This window comes from Chiloscyllium plagiosum, chromosome 34, assembly GCF_004010195.1.
Source record: "Chiloscyllium plagiosum isolate BGI_BamShark_2017 chromosome 34, ASM401019v2, whole genome shotgun sequence".
NCBI lineage: Eukaryota > Metazoa > Chordata > Chondrichthyes > Orectolobiformes > Hemiscylliidae > Chiloscyllium > Chiloscyllium plagiosum.
Window position 1 is genome coordinate 26,181,671 of NC_057743.1, and position 17,863 is coordinate 26,199,533.

The window sequence follows — 17,863 nt, forward strand, 5'->3', positions numbered from 1 at the left end:
AAGTTCAACTGCTTCAAACTCCCAATTTTTATTCTCTGTCATATTGCAGTTTGACAAAGTAACTATCTTTCCTGCTCAATTTGTAGAAAATGACACATAAGTAATGTGGATAGTGTCACAATTTCAATTCCAGTATTGGCGACAGACACCATTCAATGGCTCAATGCATTTATTCAGTGATGAACTGACCTGGAAAGTCTCAGGTTTGATTGGTGATCTGGAATACAATGTCTTGAAAGGATGATGGAGGCAGGTTCAATCGTGATTTTTCTTTTAAATGAGAATTGATAAACAGTGGGGCTGGGGCTAATGGAAGAAGGAAATGTTAAGGCTAGGGAAAGAAGTAACCGGCATGAGATAGCTTTTTCAAAAAGACAATACAGATGCTGAGGGTCAAATCATTTTTTTCTATGCTCTGTAATTTCATTTTCCAAGCTCAATTAACAGGTCTCGGCCAGGTGGGTAACAGGGGCACAACAGTTGGTCTCTAGTAAAGGGAGAATTTAACTTTGGCTTTACTCCTGATTGGCAGAAATTAACTATGGTTGCCGACAGGATGTCCCCCCTCATAGGAACATCAGTCACACTGTTTGAATTGGGAGATCCCTTCAGTTTTAGTCAGAGATAAAAGAAATATCTTTCTCTGGAAGGTCATTAGTCTGGGTAAATTCTCTTTCTCAGAGGAATAGTTGCTGGGTCAGTTTAATGTTTTTAAGGCTGAGTTAGATAGATTCCTGGTTGACAAGAAAGTCAAAGGGTATGGGAGTAGATAGGAAAGTGGAGGCCACTAATTTGAATACAAATTAGGAGTAGACCCTCTTCAGCCAGCTCCACTGTTCAATAAGTTCATGGCTGATCTGATTAACCACAGTCTGACCTACCACTGATCAAATCAGCCAGGATCTTACAAAATAGTGTGGAGCAGGGGCTGCATAAGTTCGTCATAATTCATAGGTTTGAGACACTTCAATTAGGGCAATGTGAGCTTGGCTGAGATCCCGTTTTAATTGTTCAGGCACTCACTATTTGGTGATGGTGACAATGAGGAGTTGGGATTGAGGAACCTGTACCCTAGCATTGGAGAGGAACGGAAGGTGATAAATGAAGGAGAAACGCAGATGCTTTTCCTTAAGTGTGCTAATCAGTGTCCTTAAAAGTAGGAATAATGTATAACAAAACTTGCATGCTTTTGATCGAAGCTATGCACGTAGGGCATAAGGGGAATCTGGAATGGGAGAAGGAGAAAAGATTGCATGATTCTACCTGATCTTTTTCATTTTTGAAGAGTGTTGTGCTGGAAAAGCACAATCAGTCAGGCAACTTTTGAGGAGCAGGAGAGTCGATGTTTTGGGCATAAGCCCTTCACCAGAAATGATGCCCCAAAACATCAACTCTCCTACCCCTCGGATGCTGCCTGACCGGCTGTGCTTTTCTAGCATCACACTGTTCAATTCTGATCTCCAGCATCTGTCGTCCTCGCTTTCTCCTGGTTCATTTTTCACTTGCCAACAATCTTCAAGTCAGCATCAGAGGCCCTTTAACATCACCCAGATATGGCACCTCTGTAACAATGTCCAATTGGGGAGAAATGGAAAGCTTTTAAAAAGGGCATCATCGATCTGAATTTGACAGGCAAATATTCACGCCCCCCCCCCACTCCTCCCATTTTCTAGACATGTATTACTTTGAGGGCTGAATGTTTTGGTTTACAAAACAGCAAGCAGTCACTCTCCAGTCAGCTTCTGGGCTCATATTGTTACACTGAGCAAATAGTTGAGTGTAATCTGTTTCTTATTTCAATCCCGTTTATGGGTAGAACTTCTTGTTTTCCTGTTAATGTTGTGGCATTCCAAGCATGTCGCTTAGAATGTGCCAATTCCCAAAGAAAACCAGAGACTTTTGATCAAACAAGTTTTCTGTTTGACTCCATGAAACTAAGTTGTGTCTGGATGTTCCATTTTCACAGATTTTGTCAGCTGTTTGGGGTCACCTGTTGACTAAGGCTGTATAAAGGAGTGGGTGGAGATAATTATTTTAAAAAGAAGAAAATGTACATTTCTATAGCACCTTTCACAACCTCCAGATGTCACAATGCACTTCACAGCCAATTTTATAATGCAGGAAATGTTTTGGTCAGTCTGAGTACAACAATGTTTCTTGAGCAGCTAATCAATAACCAAATAATTTTTGTTTTTTTCCAGTTGAGGAATAAATATTAACTTATGATACAAGAGAGAACTCACCTAATCATCATTTTTTTTTTAAAAAAGTGCCACAGGATGTTTTATGTCCATATGAGAGGGTACATAGAGCCTCATTTAAAAAAAAAATCCATGCAGGTGCTCCAATCCTTTAGTATCTCCCTGGAATGTCAACTTTGATTCTCCTTAGACATAATCACTATCAATGAAGAAAAAGTACTAAGGAAGCTGATGGGGTTAAAGCCCAGTAAGTTCCTTGGACCAAATGAATTGCAACCTAGGATATTGGTGAAAGAAGCAACTAGAGAGCTAGTAGATGCACTAGTAGTAACCTTCCAAAAAGCCTTCAATTCTGGGAAAGGTCCAAGGGAATTGGAAACTGCCAATGTAATAGCTTTATCCGAAAAGGGAAGGAGGCAAAAGAAAACAGGTGACTGCGGGCTAGTTAGCATAACATTTATCATTGGGAAATGTTAGAGACTGTTATAATAGATGTAATAGCAGAACATTAGAAATGCATAACATAATCAAGCAGAGTTAGCATGGCTTCATGAAAGGTAAATTGTACCTGAGATATTTCTTAGAATTCTTTTGAGTAGGTAACAAGCGGGATAGTTGAAGGGGAACCAGCAGAGATAATATATTTGGATTTTCAAAAGGCAACAAGTTATTGCACATGTGGCTACCTCATAAGATAAGAGCCCATGGTGTTGAGTGCTTAGTGCAAGGACAGAGGATTTGCTACCTAATAGAAGACAGAAAGTTGGGATAAGGGGGATATTTTCAGAATGGCAATCTAATTAATGGAACTCCATAATGAGCATACTCGGACTACAATTATTCACAATATACGTTCATGACTTGGACGAGGAAAGTGAGTGTACATTAGTCAAGTTTGCAGATGGCACAAAAACAAGAATGGAAAGGCAAGTGGTGAGGATGGCACAGAGTCTACAGAGCAAGTGGATAAAAACTTGGCAGATGGACTATCATGTGGGAAAGTGTGCGGTTATGCACTTTTGGAAGCATGAACATTATTTAAATGGAGAATGGTATAGCACACAGGTACTTGGTTTCCTTGTCCATGAATCGCAAAAGACTGGCATATAAATGCAGTGGTAATAAGGGAGCGAGATGGAAAGTTGACCTTTATTTCAAAGGAACACAGTATGAAAGTAGGGAAGTTATGCTAAAACTATTCAAAGCAACTAGAAAGGCTCACACCTAGAATACTGTGAACAGTTTGGGTATTTTATCTAAGGAAAGATGTATGGCATTGGATAGGGTTAACGAGACTGAACGTTTGGAGGGATTGTCCTATGAGAAGTTGATTAGATTTGGCCTGTGCTCATTGGAGTTTAGAAGATTGAGATTCTCTCAAGAAGATTTTCTCTCATGGGTCTTGACGAGGTAGATGCTGAGAGTTTTCTTTTCCCACTTGTGGGAGAGTCTAAACTCAGAGGGCATAATCTCAGAGTAAAGGGTCCATTTAAGTAAGAGATAAAGAAGATTGTTTTCCCCAGAGGGTAGTTGAAATAACTGCAGAGGCTAGTGTCCCATCACCAAGTTACCCTTTTATTTAATGAGCACAGTACATAGGCTCTCTTCAGCGAGCCTGGAGTCAGTGCCTCGACTGAGACGACTTTCTGAATCTCCTGCTTGTAATTTTTTTTTACCACCGGGGAAAACATCCATGTGGTCAGTGAACCCATAATGAGCAAAGCAGGATTATAGCAATACTAAGCTCCTGTTTATTTTGTACTGTTTAATAATAATAAAGAAAAAAGTTAATACACAAAGCAGCAGTTCACAAAAAAAAACACTATATACAGGGGAAAGGGCAGCAAAGCCAAACGCCATCGTTCAACCATGTTTCAGGGAGATGAGGAACCTCAGATCCCACTTCCATTCATCACAAAGGTAACAGTAACAAACACAGTCAAGACAGTGCAGTCAAATGAGAAACAGTGCATAGAACTCAGAGCCAATATAGCTATAAAAAAGTCCTTGGCTAGCCTTCCTGCAGGACAGTTGTCGGTCTTCCAGTCTCTGGCCACCCTGTGTACTGACTGACCCTCCCCAGCACTCCTAATATTCCATTTACTTTTTAAGAATTTTCTTTTTTTCTTTGGGATATCTGACACTCCTGCTTTTTTTTTCTTTTATTACCCCCACACTACCATCTAACTGTGGTAGTGCTTATTTTTCCCCAGCACCCATGTTTGTGTGTGCAGATGTGAGACACAGTGAAAGACACAAAGTGTGCAAATCTTTATTCATATGTTTTTTTTTCCCGTTTATATTATTTTATTAAACAATTCAGTTTACAAAACAATTAACATTAACAGCTATATGCAAAGAAACAGCAATTTTACAGGGGAGAGGAATGGCAAACTCTAGACCCCAAACCCCACCATTCAACCATTTTTCAGGGAAATGAGGGCAAACCTCAAATCCCAGTTTCAAGTACATAAGAAACAGTGCATACAATACAGACCCCCAGAAACCCCACCCCGACCCACCTTCCAGCCCTCCCCTACCCACCTTCCAGTTCTCAGTCCGCCCTGACACATCTTTCGACCACCTCTAAGACAGCCCACCCAGGGTGACAGCACTGAGGACGGTCCAGCTGCCTTCCGGTCTGTCCCTACTACCATCGGGCTTTCGCCCACCCCGATGCACTATCCGGCCCGTGGACTACCCTGACACACCTTCCGGCCACTTCTAGGACAGCCCGTCCTCTTCCCCAAGAACGAAAGCGTGCAGGGCAGCCCACAAGCCTTCCGGATTTCAGCCTGCCTCTACACACCTTCTGGCTTTGGCTGCTCCGACACCTTCCGACCAGCTCTAGGACAGCCCATCCCGATTACCCCTTCTCGGGACGACAGCGCTCAGAACAACCTGCCCACTTTCTGGCTCTCGGAGTGACTGGCATCGAGGTGGCCTACCGACCCTCCAGCTCTCCGGGTGACAGCTTTCAGGATGACCTGAGCCTCCCAGCTCACAGTAAGGCCTACCAGACCCAGGGACACACAAGACAGTGCAGGTGATAGCCCCAACAAACCACATGACAGAGTAAATTATCAACAAACAGTCTTTTCTGGTACATAGAGTCCATTAGCATTCCTCTTCAAAATGTAGAGTTCATTCCCAGGAACACAGAGTCCACTCCAGTATACAAAGTGCACTGTCAGCAATGGAGTCCACTCCAAACTGCAGAGTCCGTTGCTAAAAAACAGAGTCCACAACTGAGGGCAGAGTCCACTCCTGAAGGCAGCAAATGCACACCCCACAGCACACAGGTGTTCAATCTTCATGGAGTCCTGGCCCATCCTTGGAGAACCAGGCCCACTCATAGGAAAACAGTATATTGTAAAGATGCAGTTACCTCACGGGTTTGGTCCATTCCAGAAGGCAAGGTCTTCTGCCAAACTCCTGGATACAGCAAGTGCTCACCTCCCAGCACACACACAGGTGTTCAGTCTTTGCAGAGGCCTAGTCCAAAGGTCAGGCCTACCAACAGGAACAGCTCATCTGGTAAGATGTATTTTCTCACAAGGGCTCAGTCCAAACACCAAAAAAGAGTGAAGACACATACAAAAAAAAACAAAAAGCTAGAATCCAAAGGCTAAGCTCTACCACAAATTCAATATTCTTTTCTCAAAAAGAGTAACACACCGGCTGTAACCAGTCAGTGAAACAACAATCCCCTAATGAGAACTGAGTTACCCCTGAAACACTATGTGCATCAGGCAGTTTAGAAATCAGTCCTCACTAAAGGAATACCAGTTAACAAACTGGCTAAATAATTCAGCCAGTTCCTCCCCCCCAAAAAAGGAGCAGAAACCAACAGCAACAGTAACACACTGACTGTGGCCCAGCCAGCACAGAATCAGTCTCCTAAATTGAGAAGACTCAAATGTCCTGTTTATTTTTTTCTTATTTTATTAAACAATTACAAAACAGTTTTCAAAACAGTTTACAAAAACAAAGTTAACATTTACAGCTGTATACAAGAGACAGCAATTTTACAAGGGAGAGGAGCAGCAAAGCTAGGCCCCAAACCCTACTGTTCAACCAGTTTACAGGGAAATGAGGACCGACCCCAAATCCCAGTTTCAAGCATGATAAGACAGCAACAATGACATTTGTACAGAAAAAGACAATCCAGTTACATAAAAAAAGCAGTGCGTACAATACAGACCCTGCAAGCCCCCGTCCCTCCCACCTTCCGGCCACTCTAAGCCCCTATGCACTTTCTGGCTCTCAGTCCACCCCACGTCCCTTCCAGTTCTCGGTCCGCCCCGACACACCTTTCGACCATCTATAGGACAGCCCAGCCTGGTACCTGTCCAGGGTGACGGCGCTGAGGACAGCCTACTCACCTTCCGGCTCTTGGTCTGCCCCTACATACCATTGGGCTCTCACCCACCGCGATGCGCAGTCTGGCCCGTGAAGTGCCCTGACACACCTTCCGCCCACTTCTAGGACAGCCCATCCCCTTCCCCAGGGATGATAGCGTGCAGGGTAGCCCACAAGTCTTTCGGATCTCAGCCTGCCCCTACGCGCCTCCTGGCTCTCGGCCACTCTGACACACCTTCCCACCACCTCTAGGACAGCCCGTCCTGATTACCCCTCCTCTGGACCACAGCGCTCAGAACGGCCTATCCACCTCCTGGCTCTCGGGAGAGCCTACCAACCTTCAGATTCACAGGATGGCCTACCCATCCTCCGGCTCTTGGAGTGACAGCTTTCAAGACAACCCATGAGCCTCCCAGCTCACAGTAAGGCCTGCCAGACCCAGGGACACACAAGACAGTGCAGGTGATAAGTTGAAACTTTATTGCTGGAACAGCACAGCAGGTCAGGCAGCATCCAGGGGGCAGAGAGCTTCTTCAAGGAAGGCATCCTTGTAAGAGGATTCGCAGTAGGTTGAAATCTTCGAGGAGAAAGTGAGGTCTGCAGATGCTGGAGATCAAAGTTGCAGGTGATAAGCCCAACAAGAAACATGATAGAGTTAATTGTGAACAAACAAACAAAGAGTCCTTTCTGGTACACACACAGTCCAAATATAGAGTCCATTCTCAGGAACAGATTCCACTCCAGTTTACAAGGTGCATTGTCAGAAGTGGAGTCCACTTCCAAAGGCAGCAAATGCAAACCCCGCAGCACACAGGTGTTCAATCTCCATGGAGCCCTGGCACATCCTTGGAGAGCCAGGCCTACCTCACAGGAACACAGTACATTGTAAAGGTGCAGTTAACTCACAGGGGTTTTGGTCCACTCCTGAAGGCAAGGTCTTCTCCCCAACTCCAGTATACAGCAAGTGCTCACCTCCCAGCACACACACAGGTGTTCAATCTTCAGAGGCCCAGTCCCAGGGCTAGGCCTCCCCACAGGAACAGCTCCTCTGGTACAATGTATGTTTTCCACAAGGGCTCAGTCCAAACACCAAAAAAAAGTGAAGACACATACAAAAAACAAAAGAAAACTAGAGTCCAAGGGCTAAGCCCTACCACAAAACTAACTTTTTTTTTTAGTTTGAGAAAAGGACAGAGTAATACAAAGGCTGTAACCAGCCAGTGAACCAACAATCCCCTAATGAGAACAGAGTCACACCTGAAACACATTGTGTGCATCAGACAGTTTATAAATCAGTCCTCACTAAAGGAATACCAGTTGACAAACTGGCTAAATAATTCAACCAGTTCAGGAGTCAGGTTCCCCTAAAAAAAAAGAGCAGAAACCAACAGAATCACACTGACTGTGGCCCAGCCAGCACAGTTCCCTAAATTGAGAAGACTCTGAATCTCCTGTTTATTTTTTTTTAAAAATGCCTACACTACCGCCTAACTGCAGTAGTGCTTATTTTTTTCCCCAGCACCCATGTGTGTGCAGGTGTGAGACACAGTGAAAGACACAAGGTGCACAAATCTTTATTCAGTTTCCATCACCAGGAAGAAAAGAAACACCTGAGTGGCTAGTGACAAGTAGTGACATCAAAGGGCAATGCTGTGTGATCAAACACTCAAGGGGAGGGCAGGAATTAAATCAAAATAGAGTTGGAGGGGGAAATAATGGACTCCACTCCCTGCGGCGCCCACCTCTCCCTGAACAACTTCAGGGTGTTGGTCGACACCGCGTGCTCCTTTTCCAGAGACACCCAGGCTCTAACGTAACCGCGGAAGAGGGGCAGGCAGTCGGCCCTAATGACCCCCTCCACGGCCCGCTGCCTGGACCTGTTTATGGCCAGTTCAGCCAGGCCCAGGAGCAGACCAACGAGGAGGTCTTCAGACCTGCCCTCCCTCCTCCGTAACCGGTGCCCAAAGATCAGGTGCGTGGGACTGAAGTGCAATCAAAAGCAAACCCTCCTGTTGATATCTGTCAACCAGGGCTCCCTGATTGTCCCAGGTTAACAACCCCAATCAAGGATCTCATCATCAATGAGATCCATCTAGCCCTCATTTCAATCAAATCTGGTACTGAATCTGTGGAATTGTTCTGACACAGAGGGTTATCAAGGCTAGCTTGTTAAGAATATTCAAAACTGAGATAGATTTTTAATCAGTAAGGCAATCGAGGGTTCTGGGGGAAAGGCAGGAAAGTGGTGCTGAGGATTATCAGATCAGCCATGATCTCATTGAAAGACAGACCAGACTTGATGGGCTGAATGGTCAACTTCTCATGTCTTATGATTATGTGCTTAAATCTTTGATGTGGCATTTGAACCCGTGAGTTTCTGACTTTAAGTCAAGAATGCTGTTCACTTGGTATCATTGATTATTATCCACCCACACGTTGCGAGGGGAAACTGCAGCAGCTTATTTACCTGTTATCTTTGTGCATTTCAGGAGGTGCCTCTGCGGAACAGTTCCAGCCCTCCCAACAGCACAGGCAGTACCGTGGAGAGTGAACCTTGGGACATTCCATTGTCTGTCCCTAGCACCAATAAAGGCAGAAAGACTTTCAGCGGTTTCAAAAAGGCCAAGCCATACTCATTTCTGAAACACCACAAATCCGGCAGCTTCATGCTGCCCCCGTTCAACCGCAGGAAGCCCGACAAGGTGAAAAGGAGGCGTGAGATGAGGGCAAAGGATGACCACCTAAAGCTAGAAGAACCACAGATTGAAGAGGTCAGCAAGCAGGAGCCACCTGACCCCATCGCAGAAACCAGTGTATTGTCTCCTGTCCATGGAGCAGAGGATGCGACAACAGCTTCTATTTTCCTGAAGCATCTCTCCCAGGAACCCCTTGTCCAGCAGTCCCTCATTCAGCAGCCCCTCACTCCAGACCCCCTCACTCCAGATGCCCGCGTTCAGCAGCCGCTCACTGTGGAGGCCCGCGTTCAGCAGCCGCTCACTGTGGAGGCCCGCGTTCAGCAGCCGCTCACTGTGGAGGCCCGCGTTCAGCAGCCCCTCACTGTGGAGGCCCGCTTTCGCAGCCCCTCACTGTGGAGGCCCGCGTTCAGCAGCCCCTCACTGTGGAGTCCCGCGTTCAGCAGCCCCTCACTGTGGAGTCCCGCGTTCAGCAGCCCCTCACTGTGGAGGTCCGCGTTCAGCAGCCCCTCACTCGGGAGCCCCGCGTTCAGCAGCCCCTCACTCGGGAGCCCCGCGTTCAGCAGCCCCTCACTCGGGAGCCCCGCGTTCAGCAGCCCCTCACTCGGGAGCCCCGCGTTCAGCAGCCCCTCACTCTGGAGCCCCGCGTTCAGCAGCCCCTCACTGTGGAGCCCCGCGTTCAGCAGTCCCTCACTCCGGAGACCCGCGTTCAGCAGCCCCTCACTCCGGAGCCCCTCACTCCGGAGACCCGCGTTCAGCAGCCCCTCACTCCGGAGACCCACGTTCAGCAGTCCCTCACTCCGGAGACCCGCGTTCAGCAGTCCCTCACTCCGGAGACCCGCGTTCAGCAGTCCCTCACTCCGGAGGCCCGCGTTCAGCAGTCCCTCACTCCGGAGGCCCACGTTCAGCAGCCCCTCACTGTGGAGGCCCGCGTTCAGCAGCCCCTCACTGTGGAGGCCCGCGTTCAGCAGCCCCTCACTGTGGAGCCTCTGGTTCAGCAGCCCCTTGTTCCACAGCCCCTCACAGAATCTCCATGCACAGGCCAGGACAGTTCTTCTATGCCAGCTACTGCAGCAAATGTGATGAATGAGACGATAAAATGTGAGAAAGTAGAACGACAGAGGACTGTATTCCGTCAAGGAAAGCAGGTTGTGTTCAGAGACGTGGACACAACTGGGAATGATGAAGATATCATGGTGGATTCTGGTAAGTGAGTTTTTGGAATGTTAAGTAGTCAACTCTCACCAGCTCCCCAATGTTCGTTCACCAGCTTCCAGGCACAAGTCCTGAGTGTGATGGAATATACTGCACTTGTCTGGAAGTGTGCAGTTCCATAAGCACTCAAGGAAACTCCATACTATCCAGGACAAAGCAACCATTTGATTGGAACCCTATCCACCACCTTCTTCATTCACTTTTTCCATCACCGATGGACAGAGGTAACAGTGTGTTATCCTAAACCCAACCCCATATGACAGATTCATTACAACAACTCAGCAAGGCTACTTCAACAGCACCTTCCAAACGCATGACCTCTACCACTTAGGATAAGGGGAGCAGATGTATGGGAATACTTACCAGCAAGAGGTTCTCTCCCAACTCCATAACATCTGAAACTATTAGTTGCTGGGTCAATGGGTTCCTACCTCTCATGGACTGCAACAGTTTGATAGGTGTCTCAAGAGAAACTGACATGGTGCAATTCATAGACTCTGTGTGCTCCCTTATGTCTCAGTTGCTAAGATACCTTTTTCCTGTGTGGGCCTAAATCCTGTAGATTACAACTCTCCCAGGTTTGATTGGTTTTATGCCCAGAGCCACCTGTTCTCAGCTAAGCCATTAAAAGGACGGTCACCAATGGTATAGCTTTAATCATCCATACAGATTGTAATTTGCATGGTAAATGAGGATTATAATGAATAGGATTAGAGACTGGTCTCTTTAGAATATATTATTGATTGACCTATGATGACCAAAGCTAGCCCTGGTAGTACTAGTGTCAGATTATAACTGTTTCTAACTGTCAGAACTAGCAATAGATGATAACCAACAGCATTGGTGATATACATGTGACAACCAGGACTATAGGCAAAAGACCATCTCCAGGACTGTCCAAAGGGCCAGTGATCTTCACAACCTGGCCATAATGTCTTGAATCTATAATTCTGTTTCTCATAGTGCACCTACAATTAATTGAAATTCCTGCAACAATACTCACAACCTTGCATATGTACCTAATCACCATGGTAATGGGCCAATCTCCCTGTATCAAATGCTGTCTAATCCCAAGCTTGAGAAAAGCCGCTGTCTTTAGCACTTACCTCATACTAGCCCCATTGCTTGGTGTACACCTCAGTGAATTAAAGAATTACTCTTGAAATAATTGAGGATTAAATATACATTGTATTTTCTCATGAGCCGACATTTTAAAGAGTATTTCCACATCTCTACTCTTGAGGTGCTGACTGTGTTTGGGGTTTGAGTCTGTTGCTATCAGGTAGTGCTACCAAATGTGGGGAATCACATCCAAGATTGTTTTATCCAGCTATTATTTTTACACTTGCTTTCCGACTAGAGTTGCCTCTCTCTCATCCAAGAGGTTCTGAGGTCAATTGTACTTTCTCCCAAAGCCATTCTTGCTGAGATCAGCAAAAACAGCAGCAATGAGGTTAACCTAGGACCTCCATGATTTGTATGACTGAATACCTGGTAAAATTAATTCTTCATTGACTGCAGATTATTAGGCAGCTAAGCAGAGATCATTTTCACATCACAAACATTGCAGGAACTATATTATAGCTTGAGAAATCCAAGACATTTATGAACTGAGCTGTACTCCCTTGAGTTTCAAAGATTGGGTGATTTATTGAGGTGTTTAAGATAATTAATACTTGGATAGTTTCTCACCATCATGTGGTGGGTAGTCCAAAATAAGGAACATATTTTTTTAAAATGGGAAAAAGCTGTTCAGCGTTGATGTCAGGAAACACTATTTCACACAAAGGGCAGTAGAAATGTAGAACTCTTTTCCCTGAAAAGCTTGTGAAATTGGGGTCAGTGGAAAATTTCAAACATGAGTCAATAGATTCAGAAATAAAACAAAGAACTGTGGATGCTCGAGATCTGAAACAAAGTCAGCAGGTCTGGCACCATCTTTAGAGAGAAAACAGAGTTAACGTTTCGAGTCCAATGACCCTTCCTCAGAATTTCTGATTTTGTTTGTGTCAAAGGATTCTGGTTGTGCAAGTCTATTCAGGGTAATGGAGTAAAGAGTAAATTAACTGAGATATTTGAGTAGTGGAACATGTTTTGAGGGACTGAATGTTCTCCACCCGTTCCTGTGTGTTCTCGTTTTCCTCTGTGAAATTATTTTGGTTAGTCTCAATCTAGTTCCAAATAAGCAAAATTCCACACCAGAGAAGTGCTAGGGAAATAACAGATTGGCCAAATGGTCAAACAAGGGAGTGAAAATGGATTCAAGATATATTTGATGGCCTTGGACATGAGTGAATACACAACTTGAAAGTGAAGTGTTTAGATCTACGTTAACTCGAGAGAGAAGCACCAAGCTTCACCTTGTCCACATGTTCTTATCTGTTTGTTACTTCATCATCAAAAATTCTTGCACTCCTCTCAACTTATTTATGAAATTTGGCTTGACTTATCCTTAATACAACTTCAGGTAATCCTCCAGTCCTTCTTGCAAATAGTTATTCATCACATATGAACCCACAGACTGGCACGATTCCATCCAGGACAAAGTGGTCCATTTCATTGGCACCCCATCCACCACCTTCCACATTCAATCCCTCCATCACTGACTCATGGTGGCAACAGTCTGTACCATCTACAAGATGCACTGCAGTAACTCACCCAGGCTGCTTTGACAGCACCTTCCAAATCTATAACTTTTATCAACTATATGGTAAAAAACAGCAGATGCATGGGAACAATATCACCTGTGCAAGTTCCTGTCCACTGTGTACATCTTCCTGATTGGAAACTCTTATCTCAGTCATTCACTGTCACAAGGTCAAAATCCTGGAACTTCTTCTTGATGGCACTATGCATGCGCATAGGCTTCAGCAGTTCACCAACAACTTCTCAAGGGTAGGTAGAGAAGGGGAATGAATGGTGATCCAGCCAGTCGTGCTAACATCCCATAAATAAGTATTTTTTTAAAAAGTTTCAAGTCCCTCTCCAGAAACCTGAGCCACAAGATCCAGGCTAACACCTGCATTTCAGTACTGAGGGAGCGCTGCACAATTAGAGGTGCCCTCATTCAAATGAGACATTAAACCAGAGTTTACCTCTCATTTTTCTTTTTACTCATTCATGAGATGTGGGGGTCACAGGCTGGGTGAGCATTTGTTGCATATCCCTAATTGCATTTTTTTCAGGTGGACATAAATGTTTCTAAGGCCTGTATTTTGCAGCAGATCAGGAGAGTTCTTTCTACTGTTCTGATGAATATTCACCCACCAACATCACTAAAACAGATTATTCGGTCATCATCCATTCATGAGATGTCACTGTGCACAAATTAGCTGCTTTCCACTTGTCAGCGAAATTATCTGAAAGCACTTCACTGCATTTAAAGCACTTTGGGACATCCAGGGCTTGTGAAGGTTGCTATGTAAATGCAAGTTATTGTTGATCTGGTTTGTGATTAATCTTTGGACCTTTCTCTTGAAACAACAGATGATGATTCCTGGGACTTGGTGACATGTTACTGCATGAAGCCGTTTGCTGGTAGGCCAATGATTGAATGCAACGAGTGTGGCACCTGGATCCACCTGTCCTGTGCCAAAATCCGCAAGTCCAATGTCCCAGAAGTGTACGTCTGCCAAAGGTGTCGAGATTCCAAATACGATATTCGCCGATCAAACCGATCTCGAATCAGCTGCAGGAAGCACTTCCTCGACTGAGGTGTCCAAGTCTTTCTATTTTTATTGGTTTTGTTTTGTTTCAGGGAGAGAGAGGGAGGAGAATATTGAATTGGCATTAAGGGAAGTTGGAAATATTAAAAAAAATGCATTTTAAAACAAAATAATTTGATGCACTTATTTGGAGAGTTGCATCTGTTTCCACAGGAATTGACTGCTTTTTGACTCTGTCTCTCCTTTCACCCTTACTACTTCCAGGAATAACCCAAGAAATGAATACAAATTAAGCCAATCTTTCTGATATCACACCCTGAATAAATAAGTGCAAGGGAGACTGGAGGCATGGGGTTGATTTGCACGAGGAGGGGAATGAACTTCCTGACTGCTATAAACTATATTTTCCTTCCCCTTTCACCATTCCCTTCACTCTTACCTCTCACCCCTTGCATTTAAAAAGCCTTAATCCACCAAGGTCTCCATGATGAAAGTGATAGCCATCGCCCCCATTTTTGGTGCAATCCCTAAAATGTTTGCTGCTAAAGGAGCTGCAACAGATAAACAGGGCCTGTGCAATAGTTAAAGGCTTCAAGCATTAATGTTTTCAAAAGAAATGGGAAGGGAATAATAGATAATCAATACCTAATGGCCTGCCATTTATTAAAGTGTAATAAAATCAGATAGTGTAGGAAATACACAATGATTCTGTCAATTTGAGAGTTGATTAAAGTAGGTTCTGACCAAGGGGATGCACCTTAAATCTGTCTTCTCTCTTTACAGGTTACAACTGACTTGCTGTGCTATATCTAATATTTTCTGATTTTGTTTTCACTTTCCGGCACTTTCACTTTTAACATAACAATATTTACTTTGGTTGAAATGCCTGTTTGCTCCCTCCACACTTTCTTTAAACAGCAGTCGAAACCCAAACAAGTCTGGCTGTTCTGACAGTATGCTGGTTGACAAAGAGTTAAAATCCAGCAGGAGGTGTATGATAATAATCTGGGTTAATCCATCAGGTTTGACTGGTGCTGTTAAAAGGTTTAGAATAGACAACCAATTTTGGATTATTTTTGGAGAATATTTGTCTTAAGGAGGCCTTTACAATTTTTATGCCTGCAATTCAGTATTTAGAACAAAACTTGGTACTTCCGTGAGGAGGAAAGGTATCCTTAAGTGTCAGGACTGTGGCTTTTAAATGAACAGTTGATTAACTCTCATCCTCTTCTATATATTGAAAGAATTGTTTTATGGGTTGCAAGGAGAGGAGATGACAAACTCAACATTTTGTCAACTCTTAAAAGCTCTGGATAGAAATGTCTGTTAAAAAGACAGCAACATAGCCTCTCTCTTGTTGGGGGGAGGAGAGCAAGAATGTCCTATCAGTAACTTTTAAGTCTTTTTGGTCCTTACTTGGCACCATAGGCAGTAAGTTCATTACAGTAATCTGTGAACCTGAATTGAAGAGTTGGGTGAAAAGGGCGAGAGAGAGATCACATTGTCCTCTCTTGTCCATCTCTGTACCTCACAGTACATGAAGACACTGTAGAACATGACCATGGTTCCCAAGATGTTGCCTCAGTCATTCAAACAGGCACTCGTGTGGTGTTTAAATGTTCAGTGGTGATGCGGCTTCATTTGGAAAAGCTCTGTGGGTCATCTGAATGACTGACTTGATTGGTAATTTGGCATTTAAATGAATACAGACACTACTGTTTTGAGTGTTGTAAATCTAGAGTCTTCATCATTTGACCCTTTCCATTAAAGGAAGGGGTAGGGGAGATGAGGAGGTTTCCATCTGGTTCAACCTTCCATCGTTGTATACTGTAAAATATTGTTTGTGTATTTTTACTCCCAAATGTCTTATCCTACAAAAAACCGCCAAGTTGTGCCTCCTCGACTTGCTATTTCCAGTGAGAGGAAAGAACACAGAATTGACTTCATTGATATTATTACAGCCAATCAAAGTGCACAAGTGTTTCTGCCTCTCATTGTAGGTTGGGGAGGGGAGGTGATTGTACACAATCAGCAACTTTCCATTCCTGTCCTTTAACTCTATCCCAATGGTCAAGTTACCTCAAACCAAACATATGTTATCTTTCTCCCCTTTCCTGTAATAATCGGCTGTAGGAGGGTGTAGGCCATAGACATAGTGAGCACTTAGATGCCTGACAATCAACCAGCATCCCTATCACCACCATTGTACATGAGGAGTTAATTCACATCTTCACCCAGACTCCAATATTAGAAGTGTCACCTTGTTATTGAGGAATAATGTTTCCTAACTATTTCCCTTCTACCAAAGGTGGTCTCCCTTTTGTTGTTAGAGATAATGCTTTAAATTTTCCTCTCTCTATATAGAGGGAGGAGTCAAGAGAGAAAGACAGAGATGGTGGGTTGAGAAGGTAGTTCTTGTAGAGCAGCCACTCCTTCAGATTTGGTAGTAGGGTTCTGATCAGAATGCAGCAAGGATTCTCACTCGTGATTGCTATACTGTGTTCCCGCTGGGAATATGTGAACATGAGCAAGGGCAGAATCTAGCTCAGTTTGCTAATCACCATGAATTAGCTGGATAACACATACTTTTCACACATATACACATGCGTGAAAAACAGCTGTACAGCCAGCAAGTGGAGAGTCTGGATCTTTACAATCCTCCAATTAGAGGAGGGGAAAATCTTGAGCCATCATCAGTCAGTGTAAACCCCACAAAGGCCCTAGATATCTACATATTAAAAATAATTAATTCATGCTCAACACTCTCCCCTCCATTTTCTTTTGAGGAATATCTGTCTCCTTTACACCCATAAGAGGGAACAACCTCTCTACATTTACCTGTCAAGCCCCCTAAGAATCTTGTATGTTTAAATAAGGTCTTCTCTCATTCTTCTAAACTCCATTGAGTAAAGGCCCAACTGACTCAACCTTTCTGCCTAAGAAAATCCCTCCATACCCAGGATAAACCTAGTGAACCCTCTATGGACTGCCTCCAATGCAATATATCTTTTCTTAGATAAGGGGAAATTGATGAAAATTAGGGTGTTTTTTTTAACAAAGCAGCATTGTTATTATTTCAAACAGCAGTGTTGCTCTTGCTCCTGATGAGAATGCCGACATGAGATTTTCATGGATATGTAACAAGTCTCTGACTTTGAAAGTGTGTGCCAGGAGTATTGGACTGTCTCCTTGGAAGAATTGTTAAAGTGGAACAAAGAAAACCTTGTTTCTGTGAAACTTTGTACGTGTATATCGGAAGTTATTTTGTAAATAAAAATTTAACTATTGGTATTTTAAATAATAAATCTGTTGTAACTTATTTCTCCTTTATTTTCTGTATCACATGAAGGACATTTGAGGCACAGAAAAATGCAGTGGAGGTTGGATATTGAGGCAAGTCCACATTATATTTTGCAACGAGATTATATGCCTGGATGCAGAATAAAGATGCACTTAGTCAGTTCTAAATCTCAGAAGAGTCACCTCTACTGTTAATGATTGAATAATTTGAATAGTTTTTATTCAGATGAATGCTTGGATGTTGTTGGGACAACATTCAGACAGAATCTTTGCTCCTTTTACTACACAGTAAGCTATGTTGTTGGCCCCAGTGTTGAAATAATTCACATCCTTAACCTGGTTCACAGAATGCTGCACACATTAGAGCTTTTTAAAAAAAAGCATCCATCAGAAAGGAAAAGGCTCAGAGCAAATGCAAGGGAGATTC

The 17,863-nt window shown here is 43.9% G+C and overlaps 1 protein-coding gene across 1 annotated transcript; it reads left to right on the forward strand.

Annotated features, from left to right (window-relative positions):
• Nucleotides 1–3,017: 3,017 nt before the first annotated feature.
• On the forward strand, nucleotides 3,018–17,434 carry LOC122540111 (mediator of DNA damage checkpoint protein 1-like). The gene is given in 4 exon segments (XM_043675420.1): nucleotides 3,018–3,075; nucleotides 8,952–9,865; nucleotides 9,868–10,462; nucleotides 13,958–17,434. Coding segments are annotated over 4 exon segments (1,794 nt in total). The 3' UTR covers nucleotides 14,185–17,434.
• Nucleotides 17,435–17,863: the final 429 nt, after the last annotated feature.